The sequence below is a fragment of the Anomaloglossus baeobatrachus genome, chromosome 6, assembly GCF_048569485.1.
Source record: "Anomaloglossus baeobatrachus isolate aAnoBae1 chromosome 6, aAnoBae1.hap1, whole genome shotgun sequence".
NCBI lineage: Eukaryota > Metazoa > Chordata > Amphibia > Anura > Aromobatidae > Anomaloglossus > Anomaloglossus baeobatrachus.
The window spans coordinates 83,416,689-83,431,388 of record NC_134358.1 but is presented as its reverse complement, the minus strand read 5'-3'; the positions used below and the strand labels follow the sequence as shown (position 1 = coordinate 83,431,388).

Sequence of the window (14,700 nt, the reverse complement as noted above, 5' to 3'; positions counted from 1 at the left end):
AAAGGGGTAATCAAGTAGGAACAAGAAATCCATTCTCCATAAGGACGCTAAGACCCCCACAGTCATCAGGTCAGACAACTTGTGCCCTCACATTCCCCCAACCTTCCCCCCTCGCCTGAATGGTCAAGCATGTGCTTCACTGTTCCATTCATTATCTATGGAATTACCAGACATAGCTGTGAATATGGATTAAACACTCACGAGTTTAGCATTTCTCGCCCATTCTAGAAATGGGAATATGGTACAAACCTTCAATCGATGGATGAAAAACAAAAATACTATTGACTGCTTGAAGACAGATATCGAAATGATGAAGAATTTGTAACAGAAAGTATATAATTCAGCTGGAGAGATTTTCTATAAAAAATTTGATGAAAATGTGAAAATTCTTTTAAGGGTTATTCCCAAAATCTTGAGTTATCCCTTTTTACAAAATAGGTGATAACTTAAGGCCCCTCATATACATTAGTCTAATTTGATGGGGTCCTTTATTGAAAGTTGGAGGTCCGACTGCTGAAACCCCTGCAATTCCAAAGATCGGCCTGTAGAACCATGGAATCGGGGTCTGTAGAGCCACATCTTGAATAGAGTGAAGATGCCCATGCTCAACCTCTCCTCTATTCGTTGTCTATTGGACTGTCGGAGATATTGCCCGACTTTCTCCAGGAATCGAATAGACAATCAATGGAGCCAAAGTCAAGCTAGAGCTCCACTCAAGTTGTGGCTCTACAGAGCCCACGTGCGAGGTTTCCGAGCCCCTATCTCAGGATCGTGGGGTCCGTCCTCCACTGTTAAGTACTTTGTTTAGAAATTTAGCTTGACTTTTTTTGCCCTACAAATCTTAGCAAAGCCAAGTGAAATATTGTAATGTATTGTGTGTCACCAAAGAGGTTAAACTATTTTTCCCCCTCAGGAAGCTAAAAGGCCTAAATCTTTTCAGAAGAATGATAATGAATCCTAATGACAGATTGCAGTGTATTTATGATCCCCTTCTTATAATGTATGTTGTATCTCCCTGCAGCTGCTGCACATCTGTATTGAAGGCTGGGGAAACTGGCGCTGGTCTGAGCCCTTCAATGTGGACAATGCCGGGACATTCATCCGAACCATTCAGTACAAGGGGCGGACGGCCACCCTAATTATTAAAGTGCGGCAGCTGAACGGGGTGCAAAAACAAGTATGTGGACAGTGGATTGCTTTTATACATTTATTATCAGCCTATATTATTGTTTAGTATAATTTTTTTGTACTCAAACAATATTTTTTTTTCATTTGCTATTGTAATAAAAACACAAAAAGGATAGAGGCAATATATTGTTTTATATTAATTCATCTATTCAAGTTGAAACAAGTAAGAATGTAGGAAAAAAAATATTAATGGTTCAGTATAATAAGGAAAGTCTGTTTGGGGCTCAATGTATAAGGCACATATAAGACTGTAAAGGGAATCTGTCACCAGATTTTTGCTACCTACTCTGAGAGCAGTGTGATATATGGTCAGAGACCCTGATTCTAGTGATGTATCACTTGTCAGGCTGCTTGCTGCAGTTTTGATACAATAGCAATTTTCTTTGCTGTAAATTTACCATTTCTCGAAATAATAAACTGTGTATAACCCCGCCCATGCCTCTGATGAGCAGCCTCCTGTGTATATTGTCAGAAAGCTACCAATCAGTGGTGGGGGCGGGGTTACACAGAGCAGGAGAACTACATGGCACGATACCACTAGTCCTCTAGTAATAATCTACTGCTGATAAAACGGTGACCTGGAGAGATCTGATAGACCATGGTACAATTTAATCTCCAGGCCACAGTAGCGAAGCTTCTTACTGCACATGCTCACTGTCTCCTGTTCTATTAATATCCTAGGACAGGTTTTTTTTTTTCAAGTGTAGCAAGACGGCAGCCATTATAATCTACTATAGTGATTACCTCCGTAGACAAAACAAAAGTGATTTGCTAATTAAATATATTTAGGAATTGCTGTGTACAACAGCGATCCCCACCGATTAAGAAGCTCTCAACCATCCTGCGAACAGGTGATAACTTTTTCTTGCCAGAATATCTCTTTTACCCCTTAACGACCTTTAATGTACATGTACGTCAAAGGTCATGTCCCTGCCTTTGATGCGGGCTCCCACGCGGAGCCCACAACTTTCCAGGCAAATGACTGCTGATATAATCAGTCATCATGTGCCTTTAACTGCTTCACTCGCTGCTGTTAACCTGCTAAATACTGCTGTTAATCTCTTACAGTGGCATTTAACATGCACCAGCAGGGGGGCGCATCATTCCATGTACCCATCAGCATGCCTGAATCACTGGGTGCCAATGGGTTGTCTTGACAGCCAAAAGTCTGATGAAGACCTCTGTGTCTGTCATTTTCCTGTGAAAACCAGCGTTTAGCTACCACTAATATGAGATTGTGATTTTCACTATACATTACAGTGCTAATGCACTGCTATGTATTGCACAAGTGATCAAGCGAATACCGCTTCAAGTCCCCTAAAGGAACTTTTAAATACAGTAAAAAATAAATAACACGAAAGTTAAAATCACCCCCTTTTGCCCATGAACGATAAAACAGTTGCTAAAATAAAAAATAGAGGAAAGCGATGAAGAGACTGGGTGTTGATGCTGCGTCGCTGTTGTAAAAGATGATTCCAGATATATTAATAAAAAATTATTTATTTATTTTGAAGAGACACCCTCTCTTTTTTCTGAAAAAAAGGAGGCTCTCCGAAACACGTAGAAATTAATCACTTTTATTAATATATCTGGAATCATCTTTTACTACGGCGGCGCAGTATCAACACACAGTCTCTTCATCGCTTTCCTCTATTTACATGTGGGGCTGCAGCAGCCGTGTGACCCATACTGGGGGCAGTTGGTTGTGACACACTAACTTCTTAAGGTGAAACGTCCTACTGTCGTTTATCCCCTGTACTCCTTGGATAAGACCCTATTTGCGCTCCATCTTGTCTTCCAACATTTCACAATTTAGGAATAAAAAATATACTTATTTGGTATAACTGCGTTCGAAAAAGTCTTTTGGTCCCGGTAGAATACCACTTTGGATGATGGCAGCAGATCGTGATGTTACTTTTTTGCTTTTCTCCTGTAGGTAACCATCTGTGGAAGGCAAATCATCTGTAGCTACCTACCAGAAAGTATTGATCTTAAGGTGGTACAACATTATGTTGGGCACGACGGTTGTGCTGTGGTGCGAGAACATGTAGACTGCCTGGAAGCCAAACAGAAGCTGCCGTCTTACATCCTGGAGGACAGCGAGCTCACAGAGCTTTGTGTAAGGGCCAAAGGAGATGATGAGTGGTCCCGAGATGTCTCCCTGACCTCCGAGACCACAGAAAACAGCTTTATCATTCAGGTATGTACAGCATAATGTCTTCTAAGTAGGTGGCTGTGGGATGATGATGGTGGTTCGCCTTCCGAAGATAAAACCGTGTTAAAGTGAAACCTTCCTTTTCGTTATTTTTTGATAAATCAATAGAACATAAGAGTAAATCCACTTCTAACATTCTCAAAATGCTCAATTCATAAGTCCAATGTGCCTTCAGTGAACACAGATTTCTTATTATTAAGATAGGAGATGACGATCAGTGCTCATAAGGTTCTATGGAGGAGAGATTTTACTTTAATTCACTTTCTGTGGACATGTTCTATGGCGTTCCTAATTTTAATCTGTGCGATAAAAAATATTATAAAATCAGACTGAGGCGTAAGTGTAAAAACCCTGGAAAGTGTATTTCATGTCCGTGTATCCTATAAGTAATTACCGTAATAAGTTCTGTCATTTACTGCCCATGTCTGATTCTTGGAGAACAAGGTTAATATTGTCCCATTATTAGTAGTAGTAGTAGTAATATTAGAATAGTTATTTTTGTTAGTAGTAGTCGTTGTGTTGTTTTTGTTACTTGTTTATTATTTTTATCACACTTCTTTTTGTAATGATTTTTTTATCATAGATTTTTACATCATATTTTGCGTTTTTAAGTCTTTATAGCTTGTTTTGACTTTTAAACCGCCGTAAAGCTATTGTATAGATTCTGTATTTACAATATGTTACCCACATTTGTTTTGGTAAATATTCCAATTGCAAAAACACATATAAAGACAGCCCACTTTGCTGCTATTGAACCATTTATGATGGCTGAACTTCCCTCCAGGTTATCCTTGCCTCCCGCATAGAAACATCATCTCCACCGGAAGATAGATAGTTTGAGATATGTGAGATGCGGCACCTGAACCTCCTGTACCAAGTGATTTTTATTTATTTATTTTACTTATAATGCGCCATCATAATCTTCAGCACTGTACATACATCATCATCACTGTCCACATTGGGGCTCACAACCTAAATCCCCTATTATGACTTTGGAGTGTTGCAGGAAACCGGAGAACCCGGAGGGAACCCATGCAAACACGGAGAGAACATACAAACTCCTTGCAGATGGTGGGATTTGATCCAGGGACCCCAGCGCTGCAAAGCCACAGTGGGTTAGGCACCATGCCCTGAGCCACCGTGCTCATGGTTAAGAGTGTGACGGTGTCAACAGCATCTGAAGAAGACTTCATTTTTATTGTTTCACTAGAGCATGTATATCAAACTCTGGCCCGCATACTGATTTTATTTGGCCCGCGATGTTAGGCGCCCATTATTCTGTATGGAGGACTATGTGGGGCCCATTATACTTTATGGAGGACTATGTGGAGCCCATTATTGGGTATAGAGGATTATGTGGGGCCCATTATTCTGTATGGAGGACTATGTGGGGCCCATTATTTTGTAGGCAGGGCTATGTGGGGATCATTCTATATGGAGGGCTATGTGGAGCCCATTATTGGGTATAGAGGATTATATGGGGCCCATTATTCTATATGGAGGACTATGTGGGGCCCATTATTCTGTATGGAGGGCTATGTGGGGCCCATTATTGTGTACGGAGGACTATGTGGGGCATATTGTTCTGTATGGAGGACTGTGGGGCCCATTATTCTGTATGGAGGACTTTGTAGGATACATTATTCCATATAGAGGGCTATGTGGGGCCCAATATTCTATACAGAGGGCTATGTGGAGCTCATTATTCTGTATGGAAGGTTATGTGGGGCTCATTATTCTGTATGGATGACTTTGTAGAATACATTATTCCATATGGAGGGCTATGTGGGGACCATTATTCTGTATGGAGGGCTATGTGGGGCCCACTATTCTGTATGGAGTGCTATGGTGGGCTAATTATTCTGTATGGAGTGCTATGTGCGGCCCATTATTCTGTATGGAGGGCTATGTGGGGCCCAATATTCTGTACGGAGGCTATGTGGAGCTCATTATTCTGTATGGAAGGGTATGTGGGGCTCATTATTCTGTATGGAGGACTTTGTAGGATACATTATTCCAAATAGAGGGCTATGTGGGGACCATTATTCTGTATGGAGGACTATGTGGGGCTCATTATTCTGTATGGAAGGCTATGTGGGGCCATTATTCTTTAGGGAGGGCTATGTGGGGCCCACTATTCTGTATGGAGTGCTATGGTGGGCTAATTATTCTGTATGGAGTGCTATGTGCGACCTATTATTCTGTATTGAGGACTATGTAGGGCACAGTATTCCTTATGGGAGACTATGTAGGGCTCTTGACTTTGTCCAAATTTTTTACTTTGGCACTGTGTGTATTTGAGTTAGACATCCCTGATCTAGAGTCATCGGTCCTCCATGTTCTTGAGTGATGACCACATTTTCCTGCCTATATTCCCATCTCCATATTCAGTCCAGCCCAGCCCTCCAGTCTGTTATTGTTCCCCTGGACCTTCAGTTTATTTGCTCAAGGTCTTGGATAAACACGCTCTACGTGTAGGCATGGCCCTATGTGCATTATTTATATACCGCCAGAGTTCTCCTGACATTACAGATCAAAGTTTTCTTCCAAATGTTTAGCGTGATCAGGAAGTGAGGAGCGGGATCGGCGCACAGTGGGATCATATCACCGTGGGCTCTCGGAGTGATGTGTCTTGATCACATTACAAGACAGGCTACCGAGGAGCAGTGTGCGACTTGTGTGTGAGAAAATGCTTGAGCGATGTTCTCATTTACACACCCTATGTTCCTGGCCTGTTTAGAAGTTGGCAAAGCCCTTGTTCTTTGATTATGTGATGTAGATATTTTACATCTGTTCGCTTTACTGTTGATATGTTAGACATGGATTTCCTGTCTTTCCAGAAAAAAAAAAAAAATCGCTTGACAAAATGAATTCCACCCTCGTTGCACCAGTCAGTAGACAAACTGCATGCGGCATCTCCCGGAGTCAGCGGGGTCCGGGCGGGGAGCGTGAGGACCTCTACATCTGTCTGCATTTATCGGATGGCATAGGATTTTTAACCACCGAGTTGTATACACCAAGAATGTCACTATGGATTAGGACAATGTGGTACTAAAAGAGTCAAAATTCTGTATATAAACATACGTATATACATCCACACATATATACATACAGTTATACACAGCCGGAGAGGGCAGAGAACCCCCAGAATAACTCCTCCAAATCATATTTTTAAGAAAAGTTGGTTTATATTCTCTTTTTTTTTGTTAGGATTTTCCTGATTGGTAATTCTGTCAGTTTGTAAAATTTTACATGTGTGGACTTTACAGTTCTGCGCCAAAAACAACATTTTACACCAACATAGAAACCCCCAAACCACCAGACTTGTTGGAGAATAATCATTGAATTTTAGGGCTTATCACAACGATCTGATTGTGGAGGTCCCATACCTGTGATCACTTCCAGTTGGCAGAATAAGGGCATGTTCACACGCTGCGTTTTTTTTTTTTTTGCTACAAAAACCACAGCGTTTACAGTACTAGCAAAGTTAATGAGTTTTGGAAATCTCGTGCTGCTTATTTTTTTCCATGCAGATTTGAACCTTAATAAGGAACCTGTGAGGTCAATGAAATACTATTAACCTGCAGATATGGGCTCAATCTGCAGGATAATAGCGTTCTAAAGCTGCCCATCACCGCCACAGAGACCCGCTGTTTAGAGGAAATGAACTTTAATCCTCTTGCCAGCCTCAGGCTTTCAGTCACAGGTGTGGCACCGGTGCGTCTTCAGTCAACGCTCTGGGAATAGTGAATGATGGCTGTAACCACACACCTGGCACTGACTGACAGCCAGGTCTTATACTGAGCAGTTGTCAGTCAGTGCCGGGGGCGCAATTACAGCTGCTGCTCACTCTGTACTAAGCAGTGACTGAAACCGTGCCGGCGCTACTTCTGTGACTGAAAGCTAGAGTCTGCCCTGGGGAATAAAGTTAATTTCCACCCGGCAGCGCAGCTGTCAGTATGGAGACCGGGCAGATTCAGAACTCTATTAACCTGCAGGTTAACCCTATATCTAAAGGCTAATAGTGTTTTTTTTACCTGACAAGTTCCCTTTAAGGTGTTTGTTTTTCAGATCTGCAGTATGTCAATTCTTTCAGCATTTTTGAGGCATTTTTCACCCAGGTAAATGAATGTGTAGAAATGTGTCATAGGTATTGGTATTGCCCATGAATACATGTGATGCTGTTTCTAGTTCTGTTTAATTACAATCAGCCCCTTTAAAGTGGATCTGTCACTAAATTTCACAAAAAAAATTGCCTACTTTATTGAACAGATCTCTTAGACCCGGTCAAGCTGGTGTGCTCACTGTGAAGACACAGGTCAGAATGGCTTTATAATACCTTATGAAAGTTTAACTCTATCTTGGCCCACCTAGCCTGTCAGCTCCTCAGTGTCCCCCCTCTCTGCTGCTGCTGCTGAGATCTCACACTGATCAGTACAAGCTGCAGCTGTTAGTCAGGCTGGGTGGGTTCAGACTGATTACACTGGGACTCATGAGTTATTTCATTCTGTTCCTGACTCATAAAATGCTCATATTATGCAGCCAGTCATACAACACATACATTTTCGAAATAAATACACCAGCCTCATCAGGCTTAAGAGATATGTGTACAATTTCTGTTGTGAAATCTGGTGGCCGATCCACTTTCAGGTGTCGGATGACTGGAGAACGGATGCTGCCTACTAAGATATTCAAATATATATATTTTTTTTACTTGTGTAGAGTATGCGATTAAGTTAAAAATAGGAAATATTGCCCCGGAGTGTAAATAAGCATTGTGATTAATGTAATCTCATTGCTCGCAGGTGCCATCCTCAGACAGGCCCATTACATACGTGTGGTGTACGCTCCAAACCTTAGAGCCCAGTTCTCAGGCGCAGCAGCGAATGGTGAGTAATGAGCACGGCGATGTGACCGCACATAAACGGGACGGATTGGAGGTCGCAGCGACCTTGGAAAAGAAAAATTTACAATATCAGGCAGCTGGAAAGTGCAAAGCCTAATGTCATTGTGTTCTTTGTCTCTCCAGATTGTGTTCAGCCCCCTCTTTATCATGCGGAGCCATCTTCCGGATCCCATTATTATACATTTAGAGAAGAGAAGCCTCGGTTTAAGCGAAACACAAGTGATTCCTGGAAAAGGGCTTGAAAAGCCGCTGCCGAACATAGAGCCGGACATAACCCATCACCTGACGTTCCAAGCCAGGTGAAAAATAAACCTTACTACTATTCTAGCAGGGGCGCACAACTTTTTGGGAAAGATATTGTATGTATTTTGTAGGTTCTCGGTTGTCATACTGGGACATATATGGCACTGATTGAGGGTCCGAGCAGCTCCAGGGCCAAAGATGAGCTTTATGGTATGTTCACACGTGCGGATTTGGTACGTAAAATACGCAGCCCCGTATCATTGAGATTTCTGATATCATGCACACACTGTATTTTTTCTGGGGGGGGAGAGGGGTCCCACATGTATTTTGACTTTGGCTACATTTTTGCCAATTTGCAGCGTCAATTTTTTCTCCTCTTTTCCAGCGCTTTTCACCCATTCAAAAGAATAGGTAAAAAAACAAAAGTTATACCGCTGCATTTTTCCTTCCACCATTCTGGGTTTTTTTTTGTGCAGAAAAAGAACGTGTGAACCTACTTTTCGGCTTTTGTTCTTGCATTGCTTTTTGCAGCATTTTTTGTTTTTGCTTTTTTTTTTTTAATGTTAACTAAAAACTGCTTTTCACAGTACAGTACGTACAGTGGACATGATTGCTTTTTTCCGTAATGATATGGAAAACTTATCAACATCATCTAAATGACAAGCGAAAGAGGGGGCTGTAGTTCTATCCCACAATGTGGATCCAAGCACCCAATAAGTTACAAAAAGGACTGTAGAGAGAATAGTAGCTGGTGACTCAAACACAATTCAAACCTATAACTAAATTGAGTCATAAATGCACCAAGTACATAATCAAATAAATTTATTTTGACATACATCATTGAAATCACTGCATACATACAGAACACCACATTGCAGATCAAATAAATACAGGGGGGATGTAAAGTGCCGATGCAAAATAGCAGCTAAGGTACTGAACTCTCAAATGAGTGACACTCACCCATAGTACCCTGGATTCTGCAAGGCGGTGTATTTCCAAGACCCCTACAAGGAAGCCCACGCGAAACGTGCGTAGAGGTCTTGGATATACAACGCCTTGCTACTATGCACATATACCTTACATCCCCCCTGTATTTATTTGATCTCCAATGTGGTGTTCTTCTTGTAAATCTTACTGAGCACCTTGTTCTTTCCCTTTTATGTTATGCTGTAATTTCGTGATGTATGTTTAATAAATTAATTTGATTATCTGAATTGGAAAACTGTAGCATTTTTTGAAAACTGCAGCATGTCAGTTCTTTCAGTGTTTTTGCAGCTTTTTTTCACTGTAGGAAGCAATGAGGAACTGCAAAAACGCTGCCGAAACTCAGCCATGCATTTTTGCTGAATAAAATTAACTTTATCGAACATACTGTAGACAAATGACACATTTATTCTGCACCAAAAAAAGGAGTAAAACCTGCGTTGTGTAAGCATGGGCTTTTTTGTAAAAAAAAAACAGATATTGCCTGCAGAAAAAAGCTCGATGTTTACATAGCCGTATGGAACTTTTTATAGAATTTTTCACTGTAAGTCAACCCTAAAGTTAGTGCTAAAAATATATTATTAAAAAAAAATTGTTCTCCTGAGACAAACAGAAGATGGAATTTGAGTTTCACTGAGATATCAGGTTACAGTTACTAAGAGATGGGCGGACTCGGACTGTAAAAGTCTGGATCCACGCATCTTCAAACGTACCCGAGTGCCGGATCCGAGCCTGGAATGCTCAGCGACTTCCGTATAATTCAGGTTCGGCAATTGTGAAATAAAATAAAATTAAGGAAAAATAAGGATGAAGCGAACGCTTCATCTCCGGTGCGGCTGTAACTGCTCCCGCGGCCACTCATTTACTTCCAAGGCCGCTCATTACCTTCATTGCATATGCACTGCTTTCTCCTCCCATCTGGTGTCTGTGATTTGTTGCAGTCAGACGCGCCCCAGCCTGAGTGACAGCCTGTCTGAAGCTTCCAATCACAGATGCTGTCTGCTGGTCTATATCGTACAGTAAAAATAAATAAAATATTTGGCGTAAGGTCCCCCCATATTATGAAACCCTGCACAGATAAAGCTCACGGCCACGGGCTGCAACCCCAGCCCTGCGCTTATCTTGGCTGTGTATTAAAATATGAGGAACCGCATGCAGCTTTTGTTTTTTGTTTTTAAATAAATAATTTTAAAAAATAGCCCCAGCTGTCGCACTTTGGCTGGGTATCAAAATTGGGGGGACCGCACGTCGTTTTTTTAAAATTATTTATTTAAATAATTTTTAAAACAACGTCTGCGGTTCCTCTTATTTTCATGCACAGCCACGATAAGTGTACGGGCTGGGGGCTGCAGCCTGTAGCCGTATGCTTTATCTGTTCTGGGTCTGGGAGGACTCTACACCAAATATTTTTTAATTTTTATACCATGATAGACGCACGTAGCGTCTGTGTTTGGAAGCAGTCAGCTGACACACTGTCACTCAGGGTGGGGACGCGTCTGACTGCAACCAATCACAGACGCCGGTGGGCAAGTAAAGCAGTGCATATGCAATGAAGGTAATGAGTGGCCACAGAAGTGAATAAGCGTCCAGGAAGCAGTTACAGCTGCGCCGGAGCTTCGGTAAGTATGAAGTGCTTGTTGTAATCCTCCTTTACCACAATTCTTAATCGCCGTATTCTGGTCCCTATAGACTCTTATGGGGTTGGGCGTATGGCCAGATATCCAAGATCAATTCTTACCAGAATCGTATTTTTTTTTATTTTTTTTAATCCGGTTAGATCCGCCGGTCCTGGTTATCTGCAAGTCCACCCATCACTAGTTACTAACAATATACATCTATGGATAAGAGGGGAGGAGGAGGAAGCAGCGGCAGTCAGAGAGAAAGAAGCACAGACATACAGAGACATTACTGCTGTTTTTAGCCAGTGTTTGCTGTCAGACATTCCTTTGCTAGCTTCACAGCTACACAGTTTATTACTCATGTATCATTTTTTGCATGCTTCTGCTACTCCTGAGTCTGTAGAACAGAGAAATTGCCTTTTGGAGGGTGTCTCAAGCAGATGTCCCTCCTGACTTCCATATGTTGTAAATGGCATATAGACAGGGGTCAGGGGTTAGGGCTAAGACACTGGAACTGCTGTGATTCTAAGCTGGGCTTGACCTTAGCTGTAAACTGTGTAGGGCAGTAAAATTCTGTAGCTAAAGCTTTTTAGAGCACATTTTCCTTTTAAATTTGACATTCCTGCGCTTTTTACAAGCGTGTCACAGTAAACGGCTTCATTATCTGATATTGGTTGTACGTTCTCATCTTTCCAGGGAAGAAGATGACCCATCAGAATGCGCTGTTCCCATCTCGACAGCTCTGATTAAACAAATAGCCATGAAAGCACAAAGCGAATACTCTGCAGGTCACATCATCTCTGACTTTTATGGGGAAAATTGCTATTCTCAGCCTGTGTGGCCATATAATAAAAAAGACGCAGACAGGTAGGTCGGTCGGTAATCGCCGTCTGGTATTTCTTAAAAAATATAGTTATTAAAATGTTTGTTTAAAAAAAAAAATGTAACAGAAAAACAAAAGGAAACGAAACCTATAAATAACGGTTGACGATTTGGGCAAATAGCTATTTTCTTAAAATCAGTTTTCTAATATTACTTTGTGATTTATTCTCTGTTGGATCTTACAATTGTCCTTGACAAGTTATAAACAAAGTAAGCTTTCCATTACTTAATTATTTTTTATTTCTTCAATGGTCGATACCAATTTATGCCTTAGTAAAACCTATGGGACAAATGTAACAATTCGGTCTATTATTTATATAGTATAAATGTAAAGAATGGGCAATCTGAAGATGTGACAAACCTATCTTACCATATTATCTAGCACAGAGGGTAAATAATTTTCCCACGAGGCCAGATGAGAGACTGTGATTGGTGTTGAGGCCGAACAAATAGGCTGAAATCAATTCTGCTTAATATTAACATATTAATTACAATTATTTTTTTATATTCATATTCATTGTATCATTTAATATTGAGAAATATTAAGTATGCTGATTTCCTCCTATATACCGTATGAGCACCCACACAGCCTCCTACACAGAACCTCTCTATATACCATATCAGCCCCCACATAGCTCCCTATATACAATGTGAGGCCACACAGACTCCTATATACAGGACGAGCCACCAGAAAGCCCCTTATGTATAGGATGAGCCCCACATAGCCCCTTTATATAGTGTGAGCCCACACATGGCCCCTCTATATACAGTATGGGTCCCCGCATAGCTCCTCTACATTATTAGCCATCACAAAACCTATCTATGTAAAGTATGAACCCCCATGTAGCCTCCTAAATGCTGGATGAGCCCAAACATATCCCCATATATGCAGGATGAGCCCCCACATAGCCCCTTATATACAGGATGAGTCCCACATAGCCCCTCTATATACCGTACAGTATGAGTGCCCGCATAGCCCCTTATACATTATTAGCCCACACAAAGCCTCTCTATATACAGTATGTACCCCCATATAGCCTCCTAAATCCTGGATGAGCCCCACATAGCCCCCTATATACAGGATTAGCCCCCACATAGCCGCATATATGTATTATCAGCCCCACACAGCCATCTGTATACATTATTAGCCCCCACAAAACTTCTATATACAGTATGAGCCACCACATAGCCTCCTAAATACAGAAAGAGCTCCCACGTAGCCTCCTGTATAGATTTCTGAGCCCCAGATAGACTATAATATACTTTATCAGCCCCACATAGCCTCCTATATAGATAATAGGTCCTGTCACACACAGAGATAAATCTGCGGCAGATCTGTGGTTGCAGTGAAATTGTGGACAATCAGTGCCAGGTTTGTGGCTGTGTACAAATGGAACAATATGTCCATGATTTCACTGCAACCACAGATCTGCCAAAGATTTATCTCTGTGTGTGACAGGGCCTAATGAGCCCCCATTCAGCCTCCAAAATACAGCATGAGACTCCACACAGCCTCCTAAATACAGCATGAGACCCCACAGAGCCTCCTATGGTATTTATATATGGCTCTCTTCCACCAATGTATTCACCGCTATCCGCATCCTGTGGATATTGGTGACATAGGGCGATGGGCAGCAGCGGAGGCCTGACAGTGGAGGACATATGGCTGTCTAATGTTTTGAACTCTTCGAATGTTTTGGTCTTTGGGCCTGACTTGAACAGCCAGAGGGCCGTATGTGGCCCATGGGCCACACTTTGTCCAGCCCTGATCTAGCACATTAATTGATAGATTTAGCACATCCTTGTTGTACATTACACTTTTTTTTACTACAAAGTGGGTTGTAGACTTTTCATTTATTATATCCATATAAAATACATTTACAGTGCCTACAAGTAGTATTCAACCCCCTTCAGATTTAGCAGGTTTACACATTCGGAATTAACTTGGCATTGTGACATTTGGACTGTAGATCAGCCTGGAAGTGTGAAATGCACTGCAGCAAAAAAGAATGTTATTTATTTTTTTTTTTAAATTGTGAAAAGTTTATTCAAAGGGTCATTTATTATTCAACCCCTCAAACCACCAGAATTCTGTTTGGTTCCCCTAAAGTATTAAGAAGTATTTCAGGCACAAAGAACAATGAGCTTCACATGTTTGGATTAATTATCTCTTTTTCCAGCCTTTTCTGACTAATTAAGACCCTCCCCAAACTTGTGAACAGCACTCATACTTGGTCAACGTGGGAAAGACAAAGGAGCATTCCAAGGCCATCAGAGACAAGATCGTGGAGGGTCACAAGGCTGGCAAGGGGTACAAAACCCTTTCCAAGGAGTTGGGCCTACCTGTCTCCACTGTTGGGAGCATCATCCGGAAGTGGAAGGCTTATGGAACTACTGTTAGCCTTCCACGGCCTGGACAGCCTTTGAAAGTTTCCACCCGTGCCGAGGCCAGGCTTGTCCGAAGAGTCAAGGCTAACCCAAGGACAACAAGGAAGGAGCTCCAGGAAGATCTCATGGCAGTGGGGACATTGGTTTCAGTCAATACCATAAGTAACGTACTCAACCGCAATGGTCTCCGTTCCAGACGAGCCCGTAAGGTACCTTTACTTTCAAAGCGTCATGTCAAGGCTCGTCTACAGTTTGCTCATGATCACTTGGAGGAC

The 14,700-nt window shown here is 41.7% G+C and overlaps 1 protein-coding gene across 1 annotated transcript in view; it reads left to right on the top strand.

Annotated features, from left to right (window-relative positions):
• VPS13B (vacuolar protein sorting 13 homolog B) overlaps window positions 1-14,700 on the top strand; it is a 1,405,890-nt gene that overhangs the window by 1,254,618 nt on the left and 136,572 nt on the right. The window contains exons 44-48 of the mRNA XM_075353076.1: window positions 1,022-1,177; window positions 3,125-3,388; window positions 8,209-8,292; window positions 8,433-8,608; window positions 11,852-12,022. Of these exons, the coding sequence (XP_075209191.1) occupies window positions 1,022-1,177; window positions 3,125-3,388; window positions 8,209-8,292; window positions 8,433-8,608; window positions 11,852-12,022 (851 nt within the window). The remainder of the gene's footprint in view (window positions 1-1,021; window positions 1,178-3,124; window positions 3,389-8,208; window positions 8,293-8,432; window positions 8,609-11,851; window positions 12,023-14,700) is intronic.